Consider the following 15,393-nt stretch of genomic DNA (forward strand, 5'->3'; position numbering starts at 1 on the left):
GGGAGGGGCCTGGGTGGGATGTTCTTTCGGAGAGTCGGTGCACACTTAATGGGCCAAATAGCCTCTTTCTGCACTGTAGGGATTCTATTCGAACATATCTACTGGTTCCCTTCTATCCATCTGGTCAAGACTTCCTTGAAACATTCTAATAAATTATTTACAAAATGATTTTCCTTTCATGAAGTCATGCTGACTCTACTTGATTAGATTATGATTCCCAAATGTGCTGCTATTATTTCTTTAATAACTGATTCTAACAATAGATGTTAGGCAAAACAATCTATAGTTACCCGACTTATAGCCTCCTTCCCTTCTTGTATAGGGATGTCACAATGGCAGTTTTCCAATTTTCCAGAATTTGGAGAATTACAATCAATGCATCTACTATCTCTGTAGCTACTTCTTTGAGGATGCAAGCCATCAGGGCTAGGGAACTTATCTGCCTTTAGCCCCATTAGTTTGACTAATACAAAGGAGAATCCAAAGAGCTTCTATAAATACATAAAGGGCAAAAGCGTAACTACAGAGAGAGTAGGGTCTCTTAAGGATCAACAAGGTCTTTGAACTGCTTTGATTGACGGTGCTGTAATAGCAGTCCTGTTCCTGATTCTCGTGGTGCTGTAATGACAGTCCTGTCCCTGATCCTCACAATGCTATAGTAACAGTCCTGTTCCTGATTCTCATGATGCTGTAATGGCAGTTCTGTCTCTGACTCTCATGGTGTTGCAACGACAATCTTGTCCCCTAATTCTCATAGTGCTGTAGTGATAGTCCTGTCCCTGATCTTTTGATTTACCTCTAAAAACATTTGAACGAGAAAAAATTGCAAAGGCTGTTATTGGATCTGTTTCCACTATCCTATCAGGAAGTGCATTCCAAACCCCAATCACTCATGCACTGTAGGAATTCTATGATATACTTTAAAAGGGGGCTGCACAGTGGTTAGCACTGCTGCTTCACAGTGCCAGGGACAATTCCAGCTTTGGGTGACTGTCTGTGTGGAACTCGTATTTTCTCCCCGTGTCTGCGTGGGTTTCCTCCCACAGTCCAACGATGTGCAGATCAGTTAAATTGCCCCTTAGTGTAGATTAGATGGATTAGCCACAAGGTTTTTTATTAAGTCAACTTTTTTTTGCCAAATCACCTTAATCTGTGCCTCTGGTTATCAACCATTCAGCCACTGAAAACACTTCTTTTAATTATATCTAAACATCCATGATTATGAACACCTCTATCTAATTTCCCCTTAACCTTCTCTATTCTAAAGAGAACAAGCTATTTTTGTTGGTCTCTCTCTGTAACTGAAGTCTTTAATCCCCAGTAAATCTCATTTGCATTCCGTCCAAGACATAGGTCTTTCTTGACAATTTTCACTGGTTCTCAGTTGGCTATTGAGGTGAGGGAAATTAGTCATCAGATCTTCTACAAGTTATTATGCATTTTTGGTGGCCTTAGGAAACTGAATGCTTCAATTTTATAGATGGAAGAACAGTGCAGAAGCAGTGGAAATATGCATAGATAAAGACATATATAATGGTGAATCAACTAATTTTTAATACATTTGTTTTTAAAGGACAAAGTGTCAATCCCAAGACGGCAGGTCTGATAGGAAGACTCGGGCCTCAGAATAAACAACCATTCATGGTGGCTTTCTTCAAAGCCACTGAGGTCCACATCCGGAGTGCACGATCAGCAGGTGGTAAACAGAAAAACCAGGGTCGATCTAGGTCTTCCAAGAGTCAGGAATCTTTAAGAACAACAAGTTTAGCAGGTAGACATGCACCTGAAGCATTGCTGTAATATTACAAATCAGTTTTTACTTGCCTGGCCTAAAACAAATCATGGTGGAGCTTTTTTGCCTGTTAAACATCTGAATTCAAAAACAATCTGTGAACTACGGTCTCTGAAAACCAGACATCTTAGTGTAGTAAAGACCTTGATATTAGCTAGCATAATTTCTGTTTCTAAGAGGTTTATGTGCAACATTTCATGAGGCGGGGTGAGCCAAATTCAAAATCTTCAGTTAATAGGCAAAAGATGTGAGAATCCAGTCAAGTGAGTCTGGATATATAACAATTAGGGTTTTAACAAAGAACAGTACAGCACAGGAAACAGGCCCTTCGGCCCTCCAAGCCTGTGTTGCTCATTGGTCCAACTAGACCATTCGTTTGTATCCCTCCATTCCCAGACTGCTCATGTGACTATCCAGGTAAGTCTTAAACGATGCCAGCGTGTCTGCCTCCACCACCCTACTTGGAAGCGCATTCCAGGCCCCCACCACTCTCTGTGTAAAAAATGTCCCTCTGATATCTGAGTTATACCTCGCCCCTCTCACCTTGAGCACGTGACCCCTCGTGATCGTCACCTCCGACCTGGGAAAAAGCTTCCCACTGTTCATCCTATCTATCCCCTCATAATTTTGTACACCTCTATTAGGTCTCCCCTCATTCTCCGTCTTTCCAGAGAGAACAAGCCCAGTTTACCCAATCTCTCCTCATAGCTAAGACCCTCCATACCAGGCAACATCCTGATAAACCTTCTCTGCACTCTCTCTAAAGCCTCCACGTCCTTCTGGTAGTGCGGCAACCAGAACTGGACGCAGTACTCCAAATGTGGCCTAACCAGCATTCTATACAGCTGCAACATCAGACTCCAGCTTTTATACTCTATACCCCATCCTATAAAGGCAAACATACCATATGCCTTCTTCACCACCTTCTCCACCTGTGCTGCCACCTTCAAGGATTTGTGGACTTGCACACCTAGGTCCCTCTGTGTTTCTATACTCTTGATAGCTCTGACATTTATTGTATAACTCCCCCTTACATTAGTTCTTCCAAAATGCATCACTTCGCATGTATCTGGATTAAATTCCATCTGCCATTTCTCCGCCCAATTTTCCAGCCTATCTATATCCTGCTGTATTGTCCGACAATGTTCATCGCTATCCGAAAGTCCAGCCATCTTTGTGTCATCCGCAAACATACTGATAACACCAGTTACACCTTCTTCCAAATCATTTATATATATCACAAATAGCAGAGGTCCCAGTACAGAGCCCTGAGGAACACCACTGGTCACAGACCTCCAGCCGGAAAAAGACCCTTCGACTGCTACCCTCTGTCTCCTGTGGCCAAGCCAGTTCTCCACCCATCTAGCCACCTCTCCTTGTATCCCATGAGCCTTAACCTTCTTAACCAACCTGCCATGAGGGACTTTGTCAAATGCCTTACAGAAATCCATATAGACGACATCCACGGCCCTTCCTTCATCAACCGATTTTGTCACTTCCTCAAAAAACTCCACCAAATTTGTAAGGCACGACCTCCCTCTTACAAAACCATGCTGTCTGTCATTAATGAGATTGTTCCGTTCTAAATGCGCATACATCCTGTCTCTAAGAATCCTCTCCAACAACGTCCCTACCACGGACGTCAAGCTCACTGGCCTATAATTACCTGGGTTATCCCTGCTACCCTTCTTAAATAACGGTACCACATTCGCTATCCTCCAATCCTCAGGGACCTCACCTGTGTCCAATGAAGAGACAAAGATTTCCGTCAGAGGCCCAGCAATTACATCTCTTGTCTCCCTGAGCAGTCTGGGATAGATGCCATTAGGCCCTGGGGATTTGTCAGTTTTAATGTTACCTAAAAAACCTAACACTTCCTCCCTTGTAATGGAGATTCTGTCTAACGGGTCAACACTTCCCTCTGAGACGCTCCCAGTCAACAAGTCCCTCTCCTTTGTGAATGCCGATGCAAAGTATTCATTTAGGATCTCCCCTATTCCCTTGGGTTCTAAGCATAATTCCCCTCCTTTGTCCCTGAGAGGTCCGACTTTTTCCCTGACAACTCTTTTGTTCCTAACATATGAATAAAATGCCTTAGGATTCTCCTTAATCCTATCTGCCAAGAACATTTCGTGACCTCTTTTTGCCCTTCTAACTCCCGTTTGAGTTCTTTCCTACTCTCTCTGTATTCCTCCAGAGCTCCAGCTGTTTTCAGTTGCCTGGACCTAACGTACGCCTCTCTTTTCTTTTTGATCAGATCCTCAAATTCCCTGGTTATCCGCAGCTCTCGAATCCTTCCTTTCCTATCCTTCCTTTTTACAGGCACATGCCTGTCCTGCAGCCTTATCAACTGTTCCTTAAAAGACTCCCACATGCCAGACGTGGGCTTACCCCCGAACAGCCTCTCCCAATCAACGGCCACCAATTCCTGCCTAATCCGGCTATAGTTAGCCTTCCCCAATTTAGCACCCTATCCTTAGGACAACACTCGTCCTTGTCCATTTCTATCCTAAAGTTAACAGAGTTGTGGTCACTATTTGCCACATGTTCCCCTACCGAAACTTTGACGACCTGACCAGGCTCATTTCCCAGAACTAGATCCAGTATAGCCCCCTCTCTAGTAGAGCTATCTACATACTGTTCCAAAGAACCTTCCAGTACGCATTTTACAAATTCCTCCCCATCCAGACCCCCAGCCCTAAGCACTTTCCAGTCTATACCAGGGAAATTGAAGTTTCCCACTACAACAACCCTATTTTTTCTGCACATATCCAGAATCTCCTGACATATCCGTTCCTCCACTTCCCGTGGGCTGTTGGGTGGCCTGTAGTATACCCCCAGCATAGTGATTGCATCTTTCCTGTTTCTGAGCTCCACCCACAGCGACTCATTACATGACCCCTCTAAATTGTCCACCCTCTGCACCGCTGTAATATGCTCCCTAACTAATACCGCTACTCCCCCACCTTTTTTAGCCCCTCCTCTGTCTCGCCTAAAACACTTATACCCCGGAATATTCAGCTGCCAGTCCTGTCCTTCTTTTAACCATGTCTCTGTCACCGCAACCACATCCAAATTCCGCGTAAGCATTAAGGCCCTAAGTTCGTCTGTCTTACCCATTACGCTCCTCGCATTAAAGCAGACGCACTCCAGACCTCCAGGCCCACTCAGGTCATCCTGCTCCAGAATGCTCTTCTTCTTAGCTAGCCTTGCCCTGGCCCCCAGCTCGACCCCAGCCTCAGTACTTACTGACCTACTGTTTTGATCCCCACCCCCCTACCACACTAATTTGAACCCTGCCGAAACACTCTAGCAAAACTTGATCTAAAAGGTCTAAAATCGGAAAATCTGAATAACCTGGCTGAAGCATTAGAAATAAATCAATTCTTCACAAAATCTAACGATGTTTTGAAGAGCATACACTTCCAAACTGGATTTTTAACTGCTAACAGCAGATCAAGCATTAAATTTTGCCAGTGACAGGAGTTCACTTCAAAATCGTTTTCTTTCCTGCCTAGTTGCTTGAGAAGATGCAGATTATTGTTGGGATTTTCCAGCCACGCTCGTCAATTCCCACCCGAAATTAATGGATGTTTGCATGATCTGCCGAATTTTCTGTCCCACCTGCTATGATTCCCGTGGCAGCGGGACGGGACAATTCCGCCCTAGATGTTTAATTGACTTACTAATATGCCCAGAAACTGCTTCATTCAGCCCCTGATAACATCCTCCGACTGCCTCTCCTCCCAACCCCTGTGCCGATCTAGCCCTCAGGCTCTGACTACCAATCACCGCACCTGCACCCCTCCCCGCTTATGTAAGATGTTCTTACATCTCCAAACTGTCAAGGCCCCCTCATTATTTTATGCAGTTGAACTGAACCTTCCCTCAGCTTCCTCCATCTCAAAGATAAAAACCCCAGCCTATCCAATCTTGAAGCTGGGAGAGTAAAAAAATTACAATGTGACAAAAGTGGAAAAATGAAGCTGAAAAAAAAGTTCAGTGAGAAGCTTTGCAGGAAAGACAAAAGAGCCAATGATAAAAAAAAGCTGTACTGGAAATCCTTTCTGCTTTCTAGGAAGGCTCAGAGGCTTGAGAAAAAAAGTGGTGTTAAAAAAATGGGGCCAGACACAACAGCTGTGGTGGAGAGAGGAAGTATTTCAGGGTTACTAAGACCTGAAATGATTGTTTCAATAATGCAGGCTTTGATCTCCCCTGGGCCTACCAATCCCTACTTTGATGTGATTTGGGATGTCAATGAAAACTCAATGGAGCAAGTGAAACAGACAGCCTCTTGTCAACCACTGTAGTTCAAAGAGGTTTGAAAACTCTTTCAAAGTCAAAAGGGAATATCCCAAGTGAAACTGACAACCTTCTGTCAATCAAAGCAGTTCAAAGATGTTTCAGAGCAGCTGGGACTTCTGAGAGAAAACAGGGGGATCTCCCTATTGCAACTGTCAGGTCATTTCAATCAGAGCACTTTAAAGAGGTCAGATGCCAAACAGGGCTTATGAAATTTATCAAGGGCAATCCCTACTGTCCAATGAAGTTCTGCTGTAATTTGGATGGATTCCAGGTGTCTAGAATCATAGAATTCTTACAGTGCAGAAGGAGACCATTCGGCCCATCGAGCCTGCACCAAAAACAATCCCACCCAAGCCCTATGCCCATAACCCCATGTATTTACTCTGACTAAGGGGCAATTTAGCATGGGGTGAAGGCATAGATTTTAACGAGATCAGGCCACTTCAAAGGTTTTGAAGAACAGAGACAATAATGAAGATCTTTACCAGAATGGTGTCTGAAATCACCATCCTCAGAGTGATTTCCAGGGCAACAAAGGAGAAGTCCAGCCACAAGAACCCCAACCTGGGGGAATCCCCTGGAGTCAAGCCCTTTCCTCCCAACCTAAGGCCCCACCCTCCACCAAACCCTCCAACCTAAGGCCCTTCGAGAAACCATTCCTCTGCAGCTTGGAAGCAGCAGAGGGTCTGTGGGCAATATCGGAGGCTGGACTTACCTCCTTGTCCCCCCCCCCACCCCCTTAGAGTCCACAATGCCTGGTCCCTCCCTGCTTCTCAGGAGGTGTGCTGTTTGGTGATCCATGGAACTTCCATCGGGGGGAGTGGTGGGCGACACCAGGAAGCCATAGAATTGGGCTTCCAGCCCGCTAATTATATTTAAATACATGTTAATCAGATTCAAACAGCTTTTCACCAGCTTTAGACAAGAACCTGATTTTTACAGACTGGCAGAGGTGAAACCATGATCAGGGGGACAAGGCTAGCCCATTGCACCTGGGATTTCCTCCGGGTGCTCCGGTTTCCTCCCACAGTCCAAAGATGTGCGGGTTATGTTGATTGGCTATGCTAAAATTGCCCTTAGTGTCCTGGGATGCGTAGGTTAGAGGGATTAATGGGGAAATATGTAGGGATATGGGGATAGGGCCTGGGTGGGATTGTGGTCGGTGCAGACTCGATGGGCCGAATGGCCTCTCTCTGTGCTGTAGGGTTTCTAAGATTTTCTCTTGCACACTCATGTTCAAGGCCTCTCACCTCTTCTTGTCACCTCTTTTTGCCACCGGCTCCATTCTCAGCATTAATCCTCACTGTTGGCTATGAGCTTTTCTGCCCAGCAACAGCAAGATGATATAAATCAAATGGGCCAATCAGAGAAAAGCCTCTTGGATCAAAGGATGTTAATATGATATGGAACTGACTGGTCATCATATCAGCATTCAGTGCTCCTTGCTCTGATTTGCCTATTTTACTGCAGTAATTCATTTTAAATGGGTTAGTTGGTGCTTTTGAATTGGTGTTTGCTGGTCACATGCAGCAGCCAGTTATGCCGACCACCTGGAGACCCTTCACGCACTCCTGGGGTTCTGCAGACCCCAGTTTGTTTATTGGTGTCACAAGTTACTGTGAAAATCTGCCACACTCCAGTGCCTGATCGGATGCACGAGGGAGAATTTAGCATGGTCAATGCACCTCACTTTCAGACTGTGGGAGGAAACCGGAGCACGCAGACAGTGACCCAAGCTGGGAATCGAACCTGGGTCCTTGGCGCTGTGAGGCAGCAGTGCTAACCACTGTGCAGTGGGAATCCCTGTTTTAGATAAAACTTGTTGCTGCAAGAACATTTTGTCTAAAACAAACAGCTATTTGAAGTATCACACTCAGACTAAAAATTAAAAATAGATTAACACCTTTAATATTAAATAAACATACTTATCTGTTGATCATAAGAACAGTAAGAAGTCTCACAACACCAGGTTAAAGTCCAACAGGTTTATTTGGTAGCAAAAGCCACTAGCTTTCGAAGCACTGCTCCTTCATCAGGTGAGTGGGATTTCAGTTCACAAACAGGGCATATAAAGACACAAACTCAATTTACAGAATAATGGTTGGAATGCGAGTCTTTACAGGTAATCAAGTCTTAAAGGTACAGACAATGTGAGTGGAGAGAGGGTTAAGCACAGGTTAAAGAGATGTGTATTGTCTCCAGCCAGGACAGTTAGTGAGATTTTGCAAGCCCAGGCAAGTCGTGGAGGTTACAGATAATGTGACATGAACCCAAGATCCCAGTTGAGGCCGTTCTCATGTGTGTGGAACTTGGCTATCAGTCTCTGCTCAGCGTCTCTGTGCTGTCATGTGTCGTGAAGGCCGTCTTGGAGAACGCTTACCCGAAGATCAGAGGCCGAATGCCCGTGACCGCTGAAGTGTTCCCCAAAGGAAGAGAACATTCTTGCCTGGTGATTGTCGAGCGGTGTTCATTCATCCGTTGTCGTAGCGTCTGCATGGTTTCCCCAATGTACCATGCCTCAGGACATCCTTTCCTGCAGCGTATCAGGTAGACAACGTTGGCCGAGTTGCAAGTGTATGTAAAGTGTGCCTGATGGATGGTGTTCCCACGAGTCGCAGAGTCGCTGAGCAGAGACTGATAGCCAAGTTCCGCACACTGTTGGACTTTAAGCTGGTGTTATGAGACTTCTGACTGAGTTTACACCAGTCCAACACCGGCATCTCCACATCATGATCATAAGAACAACAGAAATAGAAGCAGGAATAGGCCGTATGGCCCCTACTGAATGCAGTAAGATCATGGTTGGCCTTTGAGCTTACTTCCACTTTCTCCCCCCATCTCCTGATTCCCCTAGAGTCCAAACATCTATCTCAGCTTGAATTTACTCAACAAATGAGCAAATACAGCTCTCTGAGGTGGAGAATTCCAAAGATTTACAATCCTCTCAGTGAACAAATTCCTCCTCACCCTTGTCTTAATTGATCAAGCCCTTAGTACCATAAGAATCCTTACAGTGCGGAAAGAGGCCATTTGGCCCTTCAAGTCTGCACCAACCCAGAGCATTCCACCCAGGGACGACAAGATGCCTATCTGAAGTTCCACATAATACATATCTCACATATACCTGTAAAGTGACTGATGTTTCTTAACTGTTCCATTTGGAAAATATTCTCCCCTCTGCCCTATTCCCCCAAATCCCACACATTTCCAATGGCTAATCTACCTAACCTACACATCTTTGGACACTCAGGGGCAATGCAATTTAGCATGGCCAATCAACCTAATCTGCACATCTTTGCACTTTGGGAGGAAATAGAAGTACCTGGAGGAAACCCACGCAGACATGGGGAGACTGTGCAAACTCCACACAGACAGTCATCGAAAGCCAGAATTGAACCTGGGTCCATGGAGCTGTGAGGCAGCAGTGCTAACCATTGCGTTGCCTTTGTCCTGAGACTAGTTTACCCCCTTGTGCTGGGCTTTCCAATGGGGGTAAACATTCTCACCATCTACCCTGTCATGCCCCTTCAGTGTTTTTTTTAAATCTTTCAATGTGCCCCTCTTATTTTTTTGAACTCCAGAGAATATAGGTCCAATTTCCTCAGCCTCTCATCATAGGACAACCTCTTTATCCCAGGATTAACGTGAGTGAACTTTTGTTGACCTGTAATCCTCTGCCACTGCGTATATTGTATAGCTCAGTACAATAACTAAGATTGGATGGTTTTCAATCATTTAAAAACCAATTGTAAGGTACAATGATCTGATTTCTTGTTACTGTTTCCTCCACATTTAGTTCCAATAGGGAACTGGTTTGCTATTTGAGGCTTTGCCCAAAGGGGCGCACAGTGGCACAGTAGTTAGCACTGCTACCTCACAATGCCAGAGACCACGGTTCAATTCCCAACTTGAGTCACTGTCTGTGTGGAGTTTGCACGTTCTCCTGGTGGCTGCGAGGGTTTCCTCCCACAGTTGGAAAGACGTGCCGGTTAGCTGCATTGACCCGAACAGGTGCCGGAGTGTAGTGACTAAGGGAATTTCACAGTAACTTCATTGCAGTATTAATGTAAGCTTTACTTGTGACTAATAAATAAACTTTAAGTTAACTGGTCGTCTGTTATACTCTGTGTCATTTAAATGGACTGATCTGATGGAGTGTACAGATGGGGTGGCACTGTAGCACAGTGGTTAGCACTGCTGCTTCACAGCTCCAGGGACCTGGGTTCGAATCCCGGCTCGGGTCGCTCGGAGTTTGCACATTCTCCCTGTGTCTGCGTGGGTTTCCTCCGGGTGCTCCGGTTTCCTCCCACAGTCCAAAGATGTGCGGGCTAGGTTGATTGGCCATTCTAAATTACCCCTTAGTGTCCCGGGGTGCATAGGTTAGAGGGGTTAATGGGTAAATATGTAGGGATATGTGGATAGGGCTGGGTGGGATTGTGGTTGGTGCAGACTCGATGGGCCGAATGGCCTCTTTCTGCACTGTGGGATTCTATGATTCTATGGAAAGTGAGAGAGACCACAGTAAATGTGAAGATGAGATCTCAGATCTCTCACTGATGGAAATCATGAAAAACACCAATGGGCAAATATTTTCCAAATGGAAGAATCAATTTACAGGTATTTGTGAGGTTAAGTATTATGTGGAACTTCAGATGGCTACAATTCAATTTTAATTATTCCAGGCATCTTGTCAGCCATAGCTTAGTGGGTAGCACTCTCACTTCTGAGTCAGAAGATTGTGGGTTCAAATTGAGTACTAAAATCTAGTACTCCAGCGCAGTACTGAGAGAATACTGCCTGTCAAAGCTACTACCTTTCAGGTGATATATAAACTGAAGCCCTGTCTGCTCTGTAAGGGGAAGGGCAAAAATCCCATGGCACTATTTCAAAGAAGAACAGAAGGATTCTCCTCAGTATCCTGGCCAATGTCTATCCCTCAATTGATATCACAAAAACAGATTATCTGTTCATTATGACATTACTGTTTGTGGGAGTTTTGCTGTGTGCAATTTGGCTGCTGCATTTCTCATATTACAATTATAACCATACTTTAAAAAATACTTAATTGCAGTAAAGCACTTTGGAATGTCATGAGATTGTGGAATGTTAAATGCAAGTCTTGTTCTTTTCTCTCTGCATAGCTCCCACAGCAAGAATTGAATAGCTCTTTCTATTTGAGACATGCCTATAAATATCCTGCTTTCCTTGCCAATTAGTTAACAAATCAACTTAGAGGAGATAACTGAAGCAAACCTCATGCTGATATCCAGTTGTTAACAGTCTCTATCTTTTATAATTACTAGAAAACAGTAGCAGTGACCAACGCCAGGCCTGCATGAAGCATGAGCTGTATGTCAGTTTTCGTGACTTGGGATGGCAGGTAACTTCAGAACATTAAGAACTCTAAAAGCATTTTTGTTCATTACCCAAAATCATTCAGAAGATTTCAACTGGTGTAGGATTTTAAAAAAAATATTATTTCACAGTTGCCTTTTAGCCAAAACAGCTCTTGCAAATAATACTTCCACAACCTGTATTTCAGAGAACAAATGCAACCTCTATTAGATCTAGTTAATTTCCTTCTTATAGAACACAAATTTAAAGTTGTTCCACTTTCGGATACCCATAACAACTCTGGATTCTCATTGAGATTAGCCCCTCTCATTCCTGGTTGTGAGGGGTTGTATTGTGTAATCATGCAGATTAATTTTAGCATGCGTCATTATCTGAGTTATGGTTTTGAATCTCTGGGATCCCACTCAGACTTTTGTACCTTCACTGTAATATCCAACCTCAGTATAAGCTTAGTTCCATTGGTAACACTTTTAACACTGCGTTAATTGATTCAATGTTCAAGTGCCACTTCAGTGCATAATGGCACTCCAGTGCAGTTCTGAGAAAGATCTCAAAAACATTGAGTAACAGATTTGATGACACTTTATACTCTGAAGTTGGGGGGAATGTATTTTGTATTTTTCTAGCCATTGTCTCCAAGTAATAAGTTTGAAAGAAAAAATGTAAAACCTATTTAAAATGTGCAAAGTAAATGTCCTGTAGAATCAATGTCTAAGTATTTTAGATAATTACAAGTGATCCCAGTAAATCAATAGTAAACTGCAATTCAACCTGGGTTAGTGGAACGCCCTTTAACACATCTTAGGTTCCAACAACATAAATGCAATGTCCTTTACCATTACATTAGACCAGTGAGAGAAATTAGTGGGATTGTCACAACTTTAATATAGAAATATTTTATAACTATCTCATTAAACTGCCGAGTAAACTTTTGTGGGATCAGATTAGAAACAGAGCCTAGATTTTCTGATTGGCATGTAATTTTGTGGCTAACTGATCTATTTGAATAAATGAGTTACTGTTGGCATAGGTAGGAAAACCAAAGTTTAGCTTTGCACCTCTGAGATCTGATTGAAAATCTAGTTCAGACTGATAGGACAAAAGGCTCTTCAACCTGCCGCAGGTGAGCATTTCATGTGACTCAATTTGAATTGTGTCTGTGTCCAGTTCCTAGCCAGCATAGATTCATGACCCAAAATGAACCCTGATTAGCATGACTGCCTGCAGCGAATAATGACAATTGTCACATTGATGCAATAAAGATGATCATTAAAAATTAGGTTATGGTATGATTTTAGGGCTATATAGAACAACCAAAGAACAAAGAAAAGTACAGCACAGGAACAGGCCCTCTGGCCCTCTAAGCCTGTGCCTGATCATGATGCCTTAATTAAACTAAAAAAACCTCTGCCCTTACTCGGACTGTGTCCCTCTATTCCCTCCCTATTCATACACTCATCTAGATGCCTCTTAAATGTTGCTAATGTGCCTGCTTCCACCACTTCCTCTAGCAGCGCGTTCCAGGCACCCACCAATTTCTGCGTGTAAAACTTCCCCTGCACATCTCCCTTAAACTTTTTCCCTCAAACTTTCTCCCTCTCACCTTGAACTTGTGCCCCCTATAGAGGGAGTTTTACTTTGCATCTGACCGAGAGTCTTTGAGGCTGATTGAAATGAAGTGTTCCATTCCCCAATAATAATCTCCTTCACTTCAATAAGCATGAAGTCTCACAGTAAAATCGACTATTCATGGCAGCTGAAGGAGATCTACGCCACCAATAATTGCTGTGGAGTTTGTCATAATTACAGTACAAATGTTAAAACTGGATTCTGGAATGGTATTATTTACTTTCTTTTGAATGAATGCTATAAGTAGTTTATTCTTTTTCTTTTGATGTTCACTATTAAACTGCTATTTAAAGTGAAGTGTATTTTCTTTGTAAATATGGTTGCATGTAGTTTTTAGAAAGATATAGAACCAGTTATTCAAGGACAGCAATATTCAGATAGTCTGTTCTGAACATGTACCTGTTCCTCTCCTTGAAGGACTGGATCATAGCTCCCGAGGGATATGCTGCATATTATTGTGAGGGAGAATGCTCATTCCCACTGAATTCTTACATGAATGCAACAAATCATGCAATTGTTCAAACTCTGGTAAGTACTGTATAACAAGTATATGACACAGAAACAGTTCTTACAATGTATGCAAAATTTGAAACAGTGATTCCCAATCATATTTTCATATTTTCAAAAAGATGCTGACATTAAGTATGGTCTGTTTAACTTCAGGCCCTAAAGTGCAAGGCTATGGAAATACGTTACCAAAGACAGTCGTCAAAGGAGAGACCATGTGAACATTTAAAAATAGGTTAAATGGACATGTGAGGAAAAGGAGCATAAAGTGAGAATAGATGACAAAATGGGATTATGATCGACCCTCTTCTTTGCACATTATCTTTAATTTTTCTCCATGACCCCACATGCATGGTAACTTAAAACTGCCGACTTCTGCATGTCCTGGCCAGGAACTTCTGCATTGCTGAAGCGTTGTGCAGCCACAGATCATAGAAATCATAGAAACCCTACAGTACAGAAAGAGACCATTCGGCCCATTGAGTCTGCACCGACCACAATCCCACCCAGGCCCTACCCCCATATCCCTACATATTTCCCACTAATTCCTCTAACCTACACATCTCAGGACACTAAGGGCAATTTTTAGCATAGCCAATCAACCTAACCCGCACATCTTTGGACTGTGGGAGGAAACCAGAGCACCCGGAGGAAACCCACGCAGACACGAGGAGAATGTGCAAACTCCACACAGACAGTGACCCAAGCCGGGAATCGAACCCAGGTCCCTGGAGCTGTGAAGCAGCAGTGCTAACCACTGTGCTACCGTGCCGCCCATCCTTGTACAGATTTACAAGGAAAACTGATGAGGGTACTGTTTGTGTGGAGAATAAACACCAACATGGATTGGTTGCGCCTAAAGATAGTTTCCATGTTGTAAATGCAGTTTAACCTCATGTGAGTTCTTACCTGTTTCTTTGATATGGAAATAGACACAGGTGATGAAATAAGTCTTCGGCAATGGTGCAAACCAGACGGTAGGAAATCAGCAGTTGGTTTGACAGTCAGCCCAAATTTAGTTTCTACTGACTAGGAAGGAGGCCTTCATCTCAATGCTGTCCATTTTATACCATGATTAAATACTAATTTCACTCCAGCGTTGTCGATTCACCTAACTGAAGCATTGCTGCTGCAGTCAGGATCAGAAATTCCAGCTGGAAGAACACACAGTGATAAGACTGCAGAGACGTTAGTGGTCAGTGGTGATCACCCCTGAATCGCAGCTGACCAGAAAATCTGGGCCATGGTTTCAGATCGATACTCTTTCACCAGAACTAGAAAAAAGTTAGAGATATAACAGGTTTTACAGGGAATAGGAAAATGGTAAAACAAAAGCAAAGGTCTGTGTTAGAGTGAAAAATGAGAGAAGATGACAAAAGATTTGATGGTGAGAAGCTAAATGGAATGGTAATGGGAAAAGTAAAGAAACAGAATCTAGAAGAAGTGTAAATGGAGGAAGTACAATTGTCACCTACAGCTAACATGCGGAAAAATGGGAGCAGAGGATATGATCTTAAATTTTTGAACTTGACATTGAGTCTGAAAGGCTCCCAGGAGAAAAACAGTGAAACAGGGGAATAAAAGTACTGGTCCGAACTGTTTTTTTCTTTTGGGAAAGTGCCTTTTGAAAGGTGAAGAGTTATTCCTCAAACTTATGTTGAGATTCACTGGAGCAGGTTATGAGGCAGAGACAGAGGGCAGAATTTTCCTGTCCCACCCATCAAGGAATCAAACTGTTGTTTCAATGGAAGGACAGGTGTGAAGTTTGATGTGAGTAGAGTAAGGAGTGTTGGGGTATTAGAGGA

The 15,393-nt window shown here is 43.4% G+C and overlaps 1 protein-coding gene across 1 annotated transcript in view; it reads left to right on the forward strand.

The window, feature by feature from the left end:
- Window positions 1–15,393, forward strand: part of bmp7b (bone morphogenetic protein 7b) — a 177,395-nt gene that overhangs the window by 159,261 nt on the left and 2,741 nt on the right. Inside the window, exons 4-6 of the mRNA XM_078236309.1 lie at window positions 1,574–1,771; window positions 11,401–11,477; window positions 13,499–13,609. Of these exons, the coding sequence (XP_078092435.1) occupies window positions 1,574–1,771; window positions 11,401–11,477; window positions 13,499–13,609 (386 nt within the window). The remainder of the gene's footprint in view (window positions 1–1,573; window positions 1,772–11,400; window positions 11,478–13,498; window positions 13,610–15,393) is intronic.

Source organism: Mustelus asterias, chromosome 20 (assembly GCF_964213995.1).
Source record: "Mustelus asterias chromosome 20, sMusAst1.hap1.1, whole genome shotgun sequence".
In the NCBI taxonomy this organism is placed as follows: domain Eukaryota; kingdom Metazoa; phylum Chordata; class Chondrichthyes; order Carcharhiniformes; family Triakidae; genus Mustelus; species Mustelus asterias.